Raw genomic sequence first — 19,135 nt, 5'->3', positions numbered from 1 at the left:
AGCAGCATGCTCTTGGAGGCTGAGTGCAGAGAAAGGGGCACTCAACAGGTGGTGGGAGGAGTGGGGAAATATAAGGGATATGAAGAGAGCACTTTATGCACCAAGAAAATAAATCAAAGAGCTGTAGAAAGTTCCTAGAAGGTGGAGTAATGTAGTTTTCCTTATTCCTTCTGTTAACTTAAACTCAGTCATTATATATAAGATTATATATAAGACAAACATAAAAGGACTCGAGGAGAAAAGGAGGCAGATTATCTAGGAACCTCAGCATTTGAGAAAAGACTGTGGCAGAGAGTTCTCTGCATTATCCTTTTGCCCCATGGGTCCTGATTTGGAACTTTCAAAGCCAGAAACCAAATACCAATGTGTGCAAAAACAACAACACAGTAACAGCACCACCAACAAAAACCTTGCTCTCTCTAGCCAAAGGATCAAATAAGGAGTGAGCGAATAAGACAGAAACTTAGAGATAATAACCACTGTACTCAGACCAAACCCCACAGGAAAAACTGTGGCCCCATCTATTTCCACACCAGCAAGCACCCAGCAGAGAGCCTGAATTCCACCCTTCAAGGGCTGTGATGTGATACCCCAACAACTGCTGCGAGAGTGGTGTCAGAGAAGAGCAAGTCGAGAACTGAGATAGTCACCCATGTCAGCCAGGAAGGAGGCCTCCTTCTACTTACGTGGTCTCACTGGCTTCTCTGCAAAAACCGCACAAGGAACCTGGATTTCCACCCACTGCTCAGTAGTGACAAGGGACCACTCACTCTCCCTGCTGGTGTCACAGAAAGCCCAGTGTGGGGTCACTATTTTCACCACGGCCAAGAGACAATAAAGCTAGTCCCTCCCACACATGTACACCATGATGACAGTGGAGATGACCCTTGGAGCAAGAAAGACCTTCTACCCTTGGTCATCAGTAAAAAGGAACACCTACTCCAGAAGTCAACAGAAATCGTGGGGGGGCTGGGGATGTGGCTCAAGCGGTAGCCCGCTCGCCTGGCATGCGTGCGGCCCGGGTTCGATCCTCAGCACCACATACCAACAAAGATGTTGTGTCCGCCGAGAACTAAAAAATAAATATTAAAAAAAAAAAGAAAAAAGAAATCGTGGGGTACCTGGATTTTCTACCTCCATCTAGTAGAACGGTCCCCACCTCTTACTGAACCTTGCCCTGCCAGATTGGTATCAGTAAAAGGCCAGTTTAAAACACACATTTATAAAAGATTCAAAGTCTCATAACAGTACAAAATGTCCAGGTTGCAATTGAAATCACTCATCATGCCAAAAACCAAGAAGATCAGAATGGGGAAAAAAAAAATCCTCACTGGAAAAAAAAAAAAAAGAACATTTAACACTGAGATGACAGAAAAACTAGATTTAACCTATGACAGTTTTCAAGCAGTCATGATAAAATGTTTCGACAAACAATTGCGAATATGCTCTAAATAAATAAAAAAAATAGACTCAGCCAAGAAACAGAAAGTCTGTGAAAAATAAAAGTTCTAAATAAGAATCAGATGGACACATTAGACCTGAAAAATACAACCAATAAAAATCTCAGTGGGTGGATTCAACAGCCAAATGAAGAGGACAAAGGAAAAAAATCAGTGAACTCAATGACAGACTAATAGAAATGAACAAATCTGTACAAAGAGAAAATAGAGGGGCTGAGGCTGGGGCTAGAGTGGTAGAGCGCTTACCTCGAACACATGAGGCCCTGGGTTTGATCCTCAACACCACAGAAAAATAAACAAATAAAAATATTGTGGTGTCCATCTACAACTGAAAACAATATTTTAAAAAAAGAGAAAGAAAATAGACTAGGGGAAAAAGAAGATAAAGAAAACCTTAGAGTCCTTTGGGATTATTACAAAAGAGATAACATTAGTCTCATTGGAGTTTCAGAAAGTGGGGGAAATGATGGCAGGGCCGAAAAAGTCCTTGAAGAAATACTGGCTGAAAACACCCCACGTAACTCTTATTTCATAGGTGCCCACAACCTGTCTTCACCATTTGAAGAGAGACCTCTGATGTCTTGGCATGAATTAGTAACTTAATTCCATACAGTTGTGCTGATAAAGGCGTAATTAAAAGAACATCTATGTCAGGCATGGTGGAACACGCCTGTAATCCCAGCAGCTCAGGAGGCTGAGGGAGGAGTTCAGCCTCAGCAACTTAGGGAGACCCTAAGCAACTTAGTGAGACCCTGTGGTAAATGAAATATTTTTTTTTTAAAGAGCAAGGATGTGACCCAGTGGTTAAGTTCCCCTGAGTTCAATGGCAATATATATATATATATATATATATTTCAAACCATCTGAACTTCAAAATTTCAAGAAACCTGAGGAGTTAAGTCACTATGTTGATTGTGCTCTCCTAATTCTTCTTCCTGCGTGGAGATTTTAGTAAGTGATATTTTAAGTTATAGTTTTAGTGATTGGTAGATTTAGTAAGTGACAGTTTTACATTAAATTTTTGAGCCTATGGTCATTTGTTTCCTTCAGGCTGTCCTTGAAAACTTGGAGACATTTAGCTTGAGTCTTCTCTCTTATCTTTGTCTTTCTGTCCTTGGACACCAGATAGATTTCTTTCTCAAGCATAGTGCATACAATATCTTTGTATAAATCATAAAAGAGTGTCTGTTCCTCAAGTTAAAAAATTGCTACATTAATATTTATTTCTTAACAATAATTAGGACAAATATACAGAAGCACCCTGCCCCTCCCTCAAAGCTGACAGCCTCCGTGTCACCTGCTATATGGGCTGGAGTTGTCACTGGGTATCCATAGGGTACTGGGTCCAGGATCCCCCATGCATGCAAAATCTGTGGATGCTCAAGCCCTTATATGAAATGTTGCAGTATTTGCATATAACCTACATACGTCCTCCCAGATACTTTAAATCATCTCTGGATTATTTACAATACATAATACAATGTAAATGCCATATAAATAATTATAATACCGCATTTGTGTAGGGAATAATGACAAGAAAAATAGTACGTACATATTCAGTGTAGATTTATTATTCATTCTGAATATTTTTGATCTGAGTTTGGTTGAATCTATGAATTCCATTTTGGAGGCCCAAATCTGTTCCTAGGTAAAGAATGTGTTATTTCCAGAATCCAGAGACTGTTAAGCACTGTGCTTCCTTCTTTCTGGTAGGGATATAAGCAATTAGTCTCTTATTTTAGAGGCAATAGCCTGGCATGCCCTTGAACAATTGACCCTATAAACTTTACCAAAAAGACAGATTCGATAACTCTGAATCTTCATGGGGTTATCTCTCCTATTGTCTGAAGCATATTTGTCTTACCAAGACCTCCAGTGTGATAGCCATGTTGTGCTCATTCTGTAGAACTGGCATAATCTCAATAACATAAGGAATCATTGTAGTATTCTGCAACATACAGGTAGTCCAGAGATCTTCAATCTATCCAAAAAAAATTAACACAGCCCTGGGGCAAAACTCTTTAAATTCATATTTTTTGTCACTTTTTGAAAAATTTCTGGTCTTCTGTTTCATTTGGAATGGAATTCTAATATAAAATTCACCATAATAGCAAGAAAAAAATTAACATCTCAACAGAGGCAGAAAAAAGCATTTGACTAACCTGACATCTAACATAAAAATTCTCAGCAAACTAGGCATAGAAGGGTCTGTCCTTCTTTGATAAAGGGCATCTATGAAAATTTACCAATTAACATCAGACTGAATGCCCACTCTTACTCCTCTATTTGGGGGTTCCTTCTATGCTTCTTTGAATTTTTGTGAATATGTATGTCTTTCACCAAATTTAGAGGTTTTCAACCATTGTTTCTTAACTCCAATTTGATATGACTGGAAATCCTAGCAAGTGCAATAAGCAGAAAGAAAGAAAAAAAAATAGAAAAAAAAACAGGTTAATCTTGGAAGGGAAAAATAAAACTATCTCCATTCCTGGAAGATATAATGATCTATTCAGAAACCCTAAGAGACTTTTTTAAAGCTTTTATGTACATTTAGCAAGATCACAAGACTTGAGACCATATACTAAAGTCAATCATATTTTCGTATCTCAGCAATGAACAATTGGAAAATGAGGGTTTTTTAATCTTAAAGTTTTTCTAAGAATACTGGGTGGCTAAAACAATAGAAATCTATTTTTCTCACAGCTTTAGAAGCCGGATATCAAAGATCAAAGTGTCAGAAGAGGGCTTAGTGTGCTTGGTGTGTAGCTCTGCGGTAGAGCACATGCTAAGCATGCACAAAGCTCTGGGCTCAATCTTCAGCACACACACACACACACACACACACACACAAAGGGGCATCAGATTTGGTTTCTGCTGAGATCTCTCCCCTTGGCTTGCAGATGCCCACCTTCTCCCTGTGTCCTTAAATGGCAGAGAGAGCAAGTTCTGGCATCTCTCCCTCTTCTCATAAGGATACAGTTATATTGGAACAGGGTCCACATGACCTTATTTAACTTCAATTACCTTGGCTCTGACCCCAAACAGAGTCACATTCTGAAGGACTGCAGGTTAGGGCTTTAACAGATGAATTTGAGAAGATACAGTTCACTCTACAACAGTATTATTTATCAGTTTGATCCAAAAAATGAAGTATAGAGATAGAAATCTTTAAAAAAATGTGCAAGATCCATATGGTGAAAATTACAAAATGTTAACGGAGATCAAAGAAGACCTAATAAATGGAGAAACACATTGTGTTCATGGACTGAAAAACACTGTGTTACCAGAGACCTAGGCCAGACCCCCAAAGTCTGGGGTCCCTAACAAATCAGGTCTGGCCACTTGCCCTGAAAAACCAAATGGAAAAGTAATGTTGACAAGCAGGAAAGAAATTTTAATATAGGTATGGTCACATTGGGAAGGCAAGGGACCAGCATTTCCAGCCCTGTCTTTGGGGCTACTAAGTGTGCACAGTCACGCAGTCTTGGTCAAAAAAGTGATCTGACTGATCATTATTTCAGGATTGATCGGGTGGAACCTTGTAGGCAGCTTTAAGAGAGTTCCTGTTGCCTAGGAGGTAGTTTCAACTCATCACAAGTTGTTTATTGATCAAACCTATTGTTCCTGGAACACAGTTTAAATACAATTTAAATTTCTGCAAATATTTTTGACCATTCTGTGGATTGTCTTTTCAGTCTATTGATAATGTTCTTTGATGAACAAAAGTTTTTAGTTTTGATGAAGTCCACCTTACTTACTTTATTTTGTCAGAGAGAATGACTTAGAGCAAAGGAGACCCTGATTTTTTTCAGGATTGCTTTTTTTTTTTTTTTTTGGAGTTTTATATTGTAGTAAAATATGCATAAGTTCAAATTTATCATTTAGCCATTTTTAGGTGTATAATCAATGACATTAAGCACATTCACAACATTGTACAACCGTTATTATCTATTTTCAGAATTTTTTCATCATCCCAAACAGAAAATCTGTGCCCATCAAACATTAAATCCCCACTTTTTACGTCCAGCCCCTGATCATTTCTACTCCATGTTCTGTCTATGAATTTACCTATTCTAGGCAAATTAAGCAAGTTGAATCATATATTTGTCCCTTTGTATTTGTCTTATTTCACTTAGTACAATGTTTTTAAATTTTATCGTTGCTGTAGCTTATATCAGAATTCTATTCCATTTATGGCTAAGAAATATTCTGTTTGTGTTGATTATACTTTGTATATTCATTTATCTATTGATGGACACTTGGATTTTTTTCACCTTGTGGCTGTTGTACAAGTATCTGTTTGAGTTCCTGCTTATGATTTTGGGGGTTACATACTGAGAAATGTAACTGCTGGGTCACATGATAATTCTATGTTTAATTTTTTAAGCAACCACTAAACTATTTTCCATAGTGGTTGCAACATTTTATATTCCCACCAATGCACAAGGGTTCAGCTTTCTCCATATCATCACCAATACATTTTTCTTTCAAATTTTATTGATAAAAGTCAAATTAATTGGTATAAAGTGATATCAAGTTGTGGTTTCAATTTTAATTTCTCTAATGACTAACGGTGACCAATCTCTTAATGTGCTCATTGGTCATTTGCATATCTTATTTGAAGAAATGTCTTTTCAAATCCTATGTCAATTTTTAAATTATGTTGCTTGAGTTTTTTGCTGTTGTTGTTGAGTTGTGGGAACTCTTTATATATTCTGTATATTTAAATTTCTGTAAATATTTTTGACCATTTTGTGGATTGTCTTTTCACTCTATTGATAATGTTCTTTGATGAAGAAAAGTCTTTAGTTTTGATGAAGTCCAACTAACTTATTTTGTTTCTTCTTGGCTGTGCTTTGGGGTTATATCCAAGAAATCACTGACAAATCCAATGCCCTGAAGATTTTTCCCATTTTCTTCTAGGAGTTTTATAGTTTTAGCTCTTAGAAGTTTAGGGTTTTGATCCACTTATTTAGTTGATTTTTATATATGGTGAAAGTAATGGTCCCATTTAATTCTTTTACTTGTGCCCACTACTTATTTTTAAGATGTATCATGAAGCTGTGGTAGTTGAAACAGTGTGGTATTGGTGAATGGATAGATACATACTGACATGGTCACCTTCCCTGCTTCCACCCCATCCCACCCCCTGTACAGTAAAAACAGGATCCTTAGGCTTAGGGATGAACACCTTTTAGAGGAAACAAGACAGCCAAGCTAGCTCTCCTTCTTCTGGAAAGTTAGGAGTTAAAAGACACACCAGTCTTCAAGGCTATGGGAATGAGATTATATGCCAGGAGATGGGAGGCTGGAAAAGTTATCTTAGTCTTCTGAGATTTTGTGGTCCACAAAATGCCAGCTAAAGCCTGATATCAGACTTTCCCAGATGATAAGGGGCAAGTGGTAAAGGACAGGTGTACACGTAGAATAGTCACAGAACTGACCCCCAGTTATTAGTCTAGTAAAATGCACACCCCCCAGGGGAAGAAGACTTAATATGGTAGTGAGAGCCAGGTGCAGTGGCTCACATGCCTCTAATCTGTGATTTGGGAGGCTGAGGCAGGAGGATCCCAAGTTCAAGTTCAGCCTCAGCAACCTAGTGAGGCCCTTAGCAACTTAGCAAGATCCATCTCAAAATAAAAAACAAAAAGGTCTGGGGATGTAGCTTAGTGGCCAAGCACCCCTGGGTTCAATTCCTGGTACAAAAAAAAAAAATGGCAGTGTATGAAGGATCATGATGTAGGGGCTAACATCCCACCTTTGTCTGTGATGACACAGAAGGTCCCAGCTCCTACCTACCCCACAGATTCATAAAAGCTGTTCATCTTTGTTCTTTGCTTGAACTGGCCTAACACATTCTTTCAGTGCTGTAACTTCCTTCTGCCTTGAGCAGAAGTCCCTGATAAAGCCTTGCCTGTGCTTAAATTCTTTCCAGATCCAGAGTTCATTTCCACAACTCTGGATCCAAGAAGCAATTCCAGAAATACACCCACATGAGTATGATCAACTGATTCCCCCCTCCCTATTTTTCCCTTTTGTTTTTCTTTATTTTGGCCAACTGATTTTGGGGAAAAAAATATATATCTTTTTTCCAATAAAAAAGTTTTTTTTTTCACTAAAACTTCCCCAAAAGAAGCTACATGGTGCCTTAATGCCAGATTCTGCCTATTAATTTTTGCCCCATTCTTGTCCTCGGAAGCTCTACTCTGAATTGCAGGGATGCTGGGAGCCTACATTCTGTAGGTTACAGTTGCAATTTTGCCTGTGGACTTCAAAGGCTAGAGATTATAAAGTAGAAGGTAGAGATGGTTGTTTCGGGCTGTAGCAATGACAAGTGACCACAAGTGATCACAGGTGACCACAGATGACGGTGGGCTCCAGAAACAACATAAGTGAACACAGGCTTATTATGGACACAAGACCAAAGGTGTTATAGCTTTCTGGGTGAAATTTTCTTCTCCCTTTTTCTCACCCAGCTCCTTGAACACATTCATATCCACTTTCTAGAATTAAAATTTCCCCTGCATGAAATAACTAGAATTGGTTATTTTACCAGCAACACATAGACTCGCACATAATTCTTCCTTCAGTCTGACAGAAACTAATCTGAGCCTCTCATTTGTCAACACTCCTCCAGAATGTCTGATGAGGCAAATTCAAATGCTCTCAGCTGATCTATCTTTGGTTCCCTTCTTCCTGGAGGAACCCCCATACCCAGCCCAATTTCCACCAGGAACTCCCTAGAACCATCATCTCTGTTACTCTCTTGATTGACACAATCGGTGCAGGTCATCCCTGCTGGCCGGCATTGTTGTATTTGCCATGTGTGTGACTCCCTGCCTACACTTCATAGTAACTGGCCTCCACTTGGCATGTCTCTCTATGTATTAAACTGCCCCCTCTTGACTGGAAGCCTCAGGAAGCTAGGTAGACAGTGTTGACCCTGGCATGCTTGGCAGGTGCTTACAGAGTATAAGGGCACCTCCAGCAGAAATTTGCAGGCACAAATGTATTGCTTTGCCAAGCCCCGTATCTGAGGCTCCAGGTAAGATCCTCTTTCCACAGAGTCTTCAGAAGTCACCTGGTGAGAGTGGGTGCACAACAGGATGAGAGGTGGGCTGAGGCCTGCCCTTGGGGGGAAGATCTGGGACATGGAGACAACAGGAAAATCAGCTAAGGTACCAGGTAGCTTTAATGAGCTGAAGCACCTCTACCCCCACTTTGTCCCTCCCTCCCCACTCTTCCCCTTCAGTTCTGGACAGGTCCAGCCTGCCCGAGACATTGGCTCTCTTCCGCTTAATCCTTCTGTCCCCTCAATCGCTCCAGTCGCCTTCGAAGGTCCGGGGGCACCTTGACCCCTGCTGCCAGCAGCTCTCTCAGTCTTTGTTTGGGAGTCTTGGTGAGCATGAAATTGCAGGGGACAGGGCCCTCTTCAAAGGGGACCCGGCAGGTCTGTGTCACTGAATGGTAGCCCTCAGCACTGGCAGTCACCGTATAGTCCCCTGGGGTCAGCAGCCGCCAGTAATCCCCGCCCCAAGCTGAGGGGAGTAAAAGGCAAGGTCAGGGTCCAACAATCCTCAGCTCCCGACTCAGCTTGAAGTCTTCTAGCTCCTCCCTCAATCCCCCCCCCACAGCCCTTCCTTCACCCCCCCCACATATACCCGTTGTAACGTCATGGTTAATCCCCTCCACGGCAATGACAGCATCAGCAATCCCAAGCTGTGTGTCCTTGTCCCGCACAACTCCTGTAATGCCCATGCGCACCTGTGTGGGAAAAGGACATCAAAACCCTTTCTTTCCCCTCTGCACAGAAGGTGACTCTCAGCTAGCTTTCTGGCCCTGGTCCCCTGCAAACTCGATAAAGAGAGTATGTCTACTATATGTTCCTAGGTGACAAAATTTTTGGTAAAATTTCCTCCTGGTTAATAAATTACATCTGGACTGGTAGGAAGAGAAACCTTTGGGCTTCCCCAAGTTTAGTAGCCATTGTCTTTTTGTAGAACCCTTGGAAGTTGCTCTTATGGAGCCATCGCAAGGTATAGGAGTCCCCTAGTGAACATGATGTTTCTGCGTCAGGGAAGTTTCTGCCACTATCTAATGTTTTTTTCTGAGAAGAGCTCTTCTGAGGACAGGTCTAGGACAGCTCTAGGACCACCTCTAGACTGCTCTGGGGTCTAGTCCCACTGGCCTACAATGCCTGACACTGTCCCACTTGCAAAAACATTTCCTGTCCTAGATCCTTCCAAAATTATCTGATGTCAGATATCTTAGAAGATTCCTTGACAGTCGGGCATGGTAGCACACGCCTGTAATCCCAGCAGCTAGGGAGGCTGAGGCAAGAGGACCACGAGTTCAAAGGCAGCCTCAGCAACAGTGAGGCATTAAGCAACTCAGTGAGATCCTGTCTCTAAATAAAATACAAAACAGGGCTGGGGATATGGCTCAATAGTTGAGTACCCGTGAGTTCAATCCCCGGTATCCCTTGCCAAAAAAAGAAGACTCCCTGGTGGCAGCTATAGCCTAAATGGAGAGTGGAGTGGTCAGGACACAGGCATGCTGAGAGCCGTAGGGATTCACATCCAACCTGCTCCAGGTAGGTGAGGAGGGCTTCTTTGTTGTTCTCCCATTCTTGGGGAAGCTCATTCTCATGAGGGAACTTGTCACAGGACAGCTCCACAGTGACCTCAAAGCAGTTGGTATGTAGGTAGCTGAAGTCATTCATGCCTAGAGGTATCACAGACACTGCAGCCTAAGGAGCAGGATGGGAGTCCCACCCTCCTGGGGCCCTCCCCCAGGAGACACTTCAGGGTGGGAATTGCCGTGAGCACTGCATGTAAGAGCAGACTGTCTTATGGGGCAGGGATTTACAGGGATGGGGCCATCTCCACCCTCTGGCACATACTCCCGGGGACTGTGTGCCAGTCAGCCCCGTTGATGATGTTGCCATGCAAAGAGAAGTCCTGGTTGTGGCAGGGTCGGCGATCTGTGTCCTGCATGACCCGATTAGTGCCAGCATAGACAGTGCTGAGCCAGCGAAAGACGGCATCATCCGGCGTCGGGGTGAGTTCACGGGCAGCCCACGGGGTCCGAGTCATGTCGAATGGGTAAGACACCACCAGCTCACCCCCATGGAGATTGGCACTCAGCACAAAGGGGATCCGCTTCATCCACTCGATCACTGCCCGTGTTTCAGGGGCCACCTGGACAGGGGTGGGTCAGGAGGGCCGGACACAGAGACAAGGCTCCCCTAGGTGATCCTCCACCACTGCCCCCAGAATACTCACAGTGGCATTGGGCTGAGTGTAATAAGTAGGCAGTGGCACATGATGGTTGGGGAAAATGTGGGGCACCAGCCCATCATCCTCGGCATCCCACAGTGGTGTGTTGAGGTCAGCAAAATTGTGGTTAAGGTCAATGCCCTGGTGGTTCCAGCGACCTTCTGCCCAGCCCACAAGCTCTGAGCCCTGACAGAGAAGGGGCTTGTTTAAGCCATACAGGCTCTGGGCACCAGGGCAGAAGGGGCAGGGGGCCCTCGTGCCAGGTAGCCTACCCGGCGGTAGGCGGTCTCATAGCCATCAGGGTTCATGGAGGGCAACAGGTGAATGCGCATCTCAGTGAGCAGCCGGGTCACTCGTGGGTTCCCACGCAGGAACTCATGGCACAAGAACTGCATCAGCAGCAGAAGCAGCTCCCGCCCCAGGGCCTCATTCCCATGCATGCCAGCCACATAGCGTACCTCAGGCTCTCCTGGGAACACAAGGGGTTAGCAACTGGCTCACACCCATGGTCTGCCCTGGGCCCACCTCTTCCCCATGCCACCTGCCAGTACCCAGCTCATGCTCCCCAGGCTTGTCTGACATTTCCATCACATATAGCTTCAGGCCCTGGTAGCTCTTCCCAATGCTGTAGATGCGGGTGATGTTGGGGCATTGCTCATTCACCTCCTTCATCAGCTGGGGGACAGAGGACAGCATGACATGAGGCATAGAGTGATTACATGCAGGGCTTAGACCACATGTAAACTATGGAAGGATTTACAGAGTCAGTGGTGGCCCAAGAAGAGAGCAGGGTACCAGGAAGGAAGGGGCAGAGCAAGGGAAGTGCCGTGACAGGGCAATTGGGGGAGAGCTTAGTGGTCAACAGAAGAGAAGCAGGAGATAGGGGTAGGAGACGTAGTAGGGGATGTGAGCAGTCAGAGCTGTTATGCCTGGGTGAGAGAGGGACCCCCAGCTAGGCAAACCAGCCTTCATAGGGTTATAGGGTCATATCTGACCTTCCTCATGGCCTTATAATTGTGATGCCGAAAGTCCAGAGGGTCAGAAGATCCCAGTGAATGGGCCTCAGGGGGTAGGTCATTAGGATCTGGTAGTGGATGAGTTCAAGGCAAAGGGTGAGTTCACAGTGGGGGATTCACCCTATACATCCAGGCCCTGCCCATCCAGCCTTTGCCCAGTTGCCCACCTGAGACAGGGCAGGCCAGGATCTCTGCCCGGAGACAAGGTGCACCTTCCTGGAACCAGGTCTGGGGCAGCAGACGAATGAAACGGGCCACCTGAGGCTCTGGCAGGAGGTTCAGCACTGGGGTTTCTGGGTCCGAATTGGCAGGAAATACCTGGGGACATCAAGTCCTTTGCTGAGGCTGCTCAAATCCCAGCCTGGCTCAGGATCCAGAGAAGAAGAGCAGGCCTCCAAGTTCACCAGGGAACCCTTCCTGGTAGTTCAGCTATAGATTTGCACTCTCCTCTGAATGTGGACCCCTTCCTTGCCCAAGCCCCTGCCCATGGGCAGCCCTAGAGAGTCATGTTTTCTGGCTTGGTCACAGCTCATTGGATCAAGATGGCTACATCACTTGGGAAAAGCCTATACCGTAGTCTGGTATAAAAGGGGTCACTGACTTAGAGAAATCCAGAGCAGTGAACAGGTGAGAAGTGATTCAAGCCAGAAGGGATGTCCCCAGAGGAAGCTGAGCAGGAGGTAGCATCCACCCCATGGTAGAGTTATCAAGGACATGGACACATACCAAAGCAGCCTGCTCCCAAGATACCTGCTGGTGTCACCCATCCTGACCAAAACACTCTTTCTCCTAGATCGGTTAAGTGGACATCTATTATCCTCAAAGGAGTCTCAGTCCATCTAAGCACAATACAGTGGGTTGGGTGCCCAAATCCCAGCTTAGAGGGTCCCAGTAACTATGGGACCACTCACCGCATCCATCCCACTGCTGTGATTCCGACTTGTCCACCAGGTCCGACTGTCATTGCTGAACTGGACCTTGTATGATGTAACCCAGTCATACCTGGCAGGAGAGGTGAGATATCAGTGCTTCCAGGAGTCCCACAGCAGCCCTCCTGTGTCCACCCACAACTACCTGGCCAAGAGTTGGCCTGCCTCACCTCCAGATAGAGTTCCTGCCCTGTGTGACAATGCCTGAGAAGCGGATGGGGTTCCTAGCATCCACTTGAAACCACGGCTCAGTGTCCTGCTGCTCAGCACACCAGGCCCCATCGTATAGATCACCGTCCTCCAGGCCTGACTGTGGACCCAAGACAAGGTGATCAGGCCCAATGGGCAGAGTAGGGTGGACTGGGACAAAAAGGGAGCAGGGGAGAAGGTCCCAGGTATTCCCCTGCCTACCCCTTGGACCTGGACTATGAGCCAGGGTTGATTACCTGGATGTTGAGCCGACCTCGATGTGGTCCAAGACCAAAGGACTGGCTGCTGGATGCCTCAAACTGGCTATCTGAAACTCGCAGGGACTCCAGGCCCAAAGGGGGACAGCCTAGGGTAGAAACAGAGCATTAAGATGCTGGGCATGGTGGTGCACACCTGTAATCCCAGCAGCTTGGGAGGCTGAAACAGGAGGATGGCAAGTTCAAAGCCAGTCTCAGCAACAATGAGACACTAAGCAACTCCATGAGACCCTGTCTCTAAATAAAATACAAAATAGGGCTGGGGATGTGGCTCAGTGGTTGAGTGCCCCTGAGTTCAATCCCCAGTACCCTCCCCCCACAAAAAAATAAAAAATAGAACCAGAGAGAGTTGTCAGAGCAGGTAAGCTGAGCATAACTTGCTCCTGTGCTGGGTAGACAGAGGGGTATACCCATGCCCATGAAGCCCCGAGAACTGCAAGCCTGGGCAGTCTTTAGAAAGGAAGTACCTGGTTCTTGTTTCTCAGGGCGATTAGGAGACCTTGTTGGGCTGGTGGTCACCATGGGCTTGGCAGTCACTGGAGGACTGGGGCGAATTAATTTCTTTCGCTTCTTCATAATGACCTTTTTCTTTTTGATGACTCGAATCCGAATCTGTTGTTCTGAAGTCGCTAAGGTCCAGAGGGACAGCACCAGGGAGAAAGAAGAACAGCATGAAACCTCAGATGGAAAGATTTTCCAGCCAAGAAGACATGTGAGTCCATGGCAGGCTCAATGTAGCAAAGGGCTTAGGATGGCAACGAAGGTAGGCAGTTGGGCCCCAATGGACCCTTCCAGTCATTTCCCTGGCATCCACTTCTTTCTGATAACCACATGGTTGGCCAGCCTTACTTCTGACCCTATGGAGAGATAGACCCAGCCACCAGAAACTGGTTGGTTGTTCTAAAGAGCTGAGTTTGGTTCTTTATATCCAGGCCTTGCTGTTATCTGTCCATTTCCCCTGAAATATTATCCTTCCTCAGCTTCAGAGCAGATTTCATGTCCCAAGGCCCCAGGGCTGCCTGTATTGGTACATTTGCCCTCTGGGCTGACTTGAACCATCCCCATATCCACATCTGCCTGGCAGCTGGGCCTGCCTGCTCACAGCACAGGGCAGTACTGTAGTTTCTAACGGTATATGTGCCACAGCTGCCTTCAGAATGTGCCTCACATTTTGGTGTCAGGGCCCCTGCCCTTTCGCACATACTATTTTCTTCTCACCAGCCCCCTCTGGTCAGTTCATCATGACTCAGAAATCCCTTCAGGGCCTGGTTCCACTTACCTCTCTAGAAGCCTGCCATTGCCATCTCCTTGCCTTCCTCCCCTAGGCTTCCCCATCTGGGAAGTTGGGAGGTCATGCAGACGGCCTCTCCAGTCCAGAATCAGAGCTCCCTTCCTCCAAGCAGCCTCAGCCAAAAGCCTCGCCTCTCCCTCTTTTTCTTTTGTTCATTCTCTCCAGCCCTTCTCCTTAAACTCTGGCCCAAGCTTGCCCTGACCCTTTTCCTCTGGTGCCTTTGCATCTCTTTGTCCCTTTCTCCAGGCCCTGGCCTCAGTTTCTTTATCTGAGAAAAGGGAAGGCTTGGGGCTAGAGCAGGCAGCATTCCACTGGTGTGTGTCCCTGTGCTGCTGGCTAAATCTGGCTGGGAATCAGGCCGGGATTGCTGAGTCAGCGACTATTGCCTTGGGCAGGGTGAGAGCGAGAGAGGGAGAGAGAAAGAGAAAGAGAGAGAGAGAGAGAGAGAGAGAGAGAGAGAGAGAGAGAGAGTAAAAGAGAGGGAGGGGAGGGAGGGAGAGAGGGAGGGAGAGAAGGGGCGCCAAGGAGCAGAAGAATGGGGCAGGGTTTTCTGTGTGTGTGTTTGTGTGTGTGGATGTGGGTGTGTGTGTGCGCGCGCTGCGCGCGTTTGTGTTGAGGAGGGGGCACCATAAGGGGCCCGGAAGTGGGGCAGAGTGTGTGGGTGCGAGTGTGTATGTGTGTTGGGGAGGGGGCGCCACAGGGGACGGGGGAGTGGGGCCACCACTTGCCGGAGCTGCGGGGTCTGGGTCCCGGAGCTTACCATTAGCCTTCCCGGACGGCTGTGCAGGACCGCTACGCGGAGCCGGGGTCGAGCCGGTGGCCTCGGTGGTCGCCGACGGTATTAGGCCCAGCACGGAGGCGCTGGGCGCCCCCAGACCCAGGCCGACAGAAGGCGCTAAGGCCGCCAAGGCCAGCAAGAGACCCCACATGTCGGGCGCAGAACTCTGGTGCTCCGGACTGCGAGCGGTCGGTGGGTTCGCCTTTTCCTGCCTGCCGCTCAGGAGCCCCCCGCCCCTTCCTGCCTGCCCCACGCCCCTCTGCAGCCTCTGGTCCGCCCACTGCCGCCTCTCTGGCCCTGGACCTCCGAGGGTGGGGGAGAACCGGAGCACTTCGGACCACTGGGAGAGCGCGGGCTGCGACCAGGCGGCCCCGGGTCTCTGGACCTGCCCCTCCCTCTCTGGCCATCCCGGGCTAACTCGCCTCATCCGTGCGCTGTCCTTTACTATCTGCAAAGCCACATATGTCGCTAAGTCCTGTGAGGCGCTTGTCCCCACTGGGAGCACCTACTTTGCACGGTACACGATGCCAGGCACTTTATTCGTGGTCTTTCCGTCAAACCCCATTTTACAAACTGGTAAATTGAGGTTCAGAGCGGCTGACTTAACCAAGGGAGCAAAGCTGAGAAGTTTGGGGTGGGAATAACCCGAGAAGGAAAGCCATCCAGAACCACAGGTTACCTTGCCAGGGCGGGCGGGACAGAAGGGGAAGAAGAGGGCGGGGAAACTGAGGCATGGCACTGGGTGCGGATGGGAAAGGACTTTCGTCCAGGAATCCTTCTGACAGACTACTCCCTGGACTCAACCGGAGTCGACTCTTTCCATCACCACCCCCACCCCCCACACCACCCCCCCAGCCCCGCCTCCCCTCTCTCCTCCCCTCCCCTCCCCTCCCTGCTCCTTTGCTCCCTCGGCTGCCACGTTCTGTTCCGGGGTTACATAACTGGAGGAGAGCAGCCAGAGTGATACCCAGCCGGCTGGGGCCAGGAGGAGAGGAACAGAGACTGGACCCGCTCCCTCCCCTCCCGGCTCCATCTCCTAGCCCCTTCCCATTGTTCCCTTCCGGGAGTCCGCAGCCCTGATTCTCCATTCGCCGGACTACCCCAGATCCCGGAATTACAGAGCGCAGGACCATTCTTATCTTGCCTCCAAGGTCTCCTTTGAGTGCCTCCAAGCCGGGGTCGCCTCTCAGGGGAAGAAAATGCGTCCACTACGCTCCTTTGGCCAGCTCTTTGCTGCCATCCCATGAAAAGAGATGCCAGAGGTAGCCAAGAATCATCTGGAATGCTCCGGGTCCTAGGCAAATATATATATATTTTTTGGCGAGGCCACTATTTCTATAAGCAATTTGAATCACCCCAAATCAGCGAGTCAGCACCATGCTAGCGGTCCAAGTTTACACGATCCTTCGAAAGAAATACCGCGAGGCGCTCCCCAAACTGAGAACTACCGCTGGCAGGGAACATCACTTAGGCACGAGCCCTGTAGCCCCTCAGGGCATTTGGTGCACTCCACGCGTCCTGGCTAGAGGGCTAGAGAGTCCCCGGAAAGGGGTAATTGGACAGGGCCCACGCGTGACCAGATCCCTTCTTGGAGCACTCCACTTAGATAGCATTGTCTGGTCCAGGGCACAGGAGAGAGGAACATTGAAAATTTAAAGGGAACCGCTCCAAAGCGGGGATTCCCTTGGCACAGGGCGGAGACAGATGGACAGTATTGCAGACTGACACTTGCCTGCTTTCCCGGAGTGGGAGGCCACGGTCTGAACAGTTACTGGGGGTGGGGGCTGCCAGGGCTCCACAAATGCCCAGTCTGACCGCTTCTCTGTCTCTGGCCCCAAACGCCATTCAGGTTTCCCTGAGAGGTGTAAAAAGGTAGAGGGGGTGGGGTGGAGGGTTGGTGCACAAGAAACCGGATATCTTGCTGGCCTCAGCGCCTCCAAAGGCTGAGGCTGAAGGATTGCATGCCTGGACAATTTAGCAGACCCTATCTCAAAAGAGGGGGATTGGTGGGGATGGGGGCGGGGCACTGGGGAGGTAACTCGGTAGTTCAGTGCTTGCCAAAAATGCTTTAGGACCTGGGTTCAATCCCCAGTATGAGGGGGGGGGATGGGGGGGGACACACATCTCTGCCTCCCAAACTTCCTCCAAGTCCTTCCTCATACAGCAGCCAAATCCTGTCAAATTCCTCCAGCTTAAGTCCCTAGTGTGCTCACCGGCATGGTCCTTCATAACCAAGTTCTTTCCTACTCATACGGTTCCAGCTGCATCTGCCTGTGCAATTCCCCTGGCTCCTATTTCTCCAGCCAGCCACACTGCCTTTCTAGCCATTCATCCAACACACCAGCCCCACGTAGCCTCTGGACCTTTGCAATTGTGTTCGACACGTTTGCATTCTCACAATTGAGAATTTGTGAATTTCTCAATTGTTTCTCAGAATTTCTCACTGAGATTTCCTTTCAATGTCACTTGCTTGCAAAGGCTATCCTGACCTCTCTAAAGTAAGCTTTATCTTCGTGGTCACATTCTCCCACCACCACCATCACCACTACTAGGAGGTCGGTAACCCTCCAGAAGAGCCTTTGCACCCAATGTTCACAGCCACACCTCAAGGCCTAGAACAGCGCCTGGTCCCTACTCACACTCAAAAGTATGTGTATGATATATTCAAGGTTATAGAGGACCAAACAGGGCCAGGTTATGCACAAGAGGAGACAGCAGGCCATGAACCAAAGGCCCACCCAGCCAAGAGGACTAGAGTGAAGCGATTGGCTTCCTCCCACCAGTCACTAATGGTTTGGATCTATGGGATCCTGGCACCACTTCTGTCCCAACTCCCACCCCCTCACCTTCTTTCTCACTGCTCTAAACTCCTTGCCTCTCTGCCATATTGCAATCCTTGGAGCTCCTCATGCCCTTCTGAGTCCCCCAGCACCTTCTCACATCCTTCTGCGCTTCCAGTTCAGCTACTGTCTCTGGCCCTCACCTTTCTGGGTATCTGGAGCTACAAAGGCACAAAGCCCCCAAAGGTGGTTGCTTCAGAGGCAGTAGCAGGTTTGTGCCCAAGTACCTGTCCAGCCAGATGTCTATATCTAAGTTAGAAGATCTTTTGTGGTCTCATGACGATAAGTTTGTATTACAAAGCATAACTAAGTAGGACTAGGTGGGAGCACCCACTCAAAAGAGATTTTAGTGTAAGTTCTCAGTGTAAGAACAAGATGTGACTACACATATTTGGAATTCCAGTTACTCTGGAGGCTGAGGCAGGATGATCATAAACTCAAGGTCAGCCTCAGCAATTTAGCAAGACCCTGTTTCAAAATAAAAAATAAAAAAGTGCTTGGAATGTATCTAAGTGGTAGAGCTCTCCTGAGTTCAATCCAGAGCCGGTGGGCAGGAGAGGAAGAGAGACTGAGATTTTTAATATAAGGAAGGGGCTAGAAATCTCCTGCCAGCTCTCTGGTATGGTCAAGTTGCTGGGAATAGAGAGGAGATACACAACTTTGGTGCCAACCAGGTTTATTTTCACATCCCACTATGTTTGTTTTGTGTAAATATCCTTGGACAGTAGGTCCGCCTTTCTACTCAGATTCAGTTTCCTCATCCATAAAACGGGAACCATATCTTCCTCACAGGGTTACTGTGATGATGAAGTAAGATAATGTGTGGTCCCAGGAGCCCCTAGATTAGTCAGATGAATTAAAGATAGGAGAAAAAACACAGCCCTCTTGTTCCCACATACACAGGTGGAATAAAACAAATACCAAGGAAAAGAAAGGAGGTTATGTGTCTGGCTGTACATGTACTGAAGTGACAAAATCTGCTGCCTGCCTGTGGTTCCCAATCTCCCGTTCCTGATGCTAAGGCAGAGCTCATCCTCTGCCAGGTGCTTTTTCTGTGATATAGATGAGCATTGATG

At 47.3% G+C, this 19,135-nt stretch overlaps 1 protein-coding gene across 1 annotated transcript; it reads right to left on the bottom strand.

Annotated features, from left to right (window-relative positions):
* Positions 1-8,634: 8,634 nt before the first annotated feature.
* Positions 8,635-15,444, bottom strand: Cpxm1 (carboxypeptidase X, M14 family member 1). The gene is made up of 14 exons (XM_005320543.3): positions 15,202-15,444; positions 13,618-13,779; positions 13,130-13,239; positions 12,854-12,993; positions 12,666-12,756; positions 11,922-12,072; positions 11,734-11,822; positions 11,290-11,413; positions 11,011-11,207; positions 10,745-10,924; positions 10,363-10,660; positions 10,045-10,184; positions 9,122-9,224; positions 8,635-8,998 (listed from the first exon to the last, which is right to left on the bottom strand). The coding sequence occupies exons 1-14, from the start codon at positions 15,368-15,370 to the stop codon at positions 8,757-8,759; spliced, it is 2,196 nt and encodes a 731-aa protein (XP_005320600.2). The 5' UTR covers positions 15,371-15,444; the 3' UTR covers positions 8,635-8,756.
* Positions 15,445-19,135: the final 3,691 nt, after the last annotated feature.

This window comes from Ictidomys tridecemlineatus, chromosome 5 (genome assembly GCF_052094955.1).
Source record: "Ictidomys tridecemlineatus isolate mIctTri1 chromosome 5, mIctTri1.hap1, whole genome shotgun sequence".
Classification (NCBI taxonomy): domain Eukaryota; kingdom Metazoa; phylum Chordata; class Mammalia; order Rodentia; family Sciuridae; genus Ictidomys; species Ictidomys tridecemlineatus.
The sequence above is the reverse complement of the archived record's forward strand: the minus strand, read 5'-3'. Positions and strand labels throughout refer to the sequence as shown.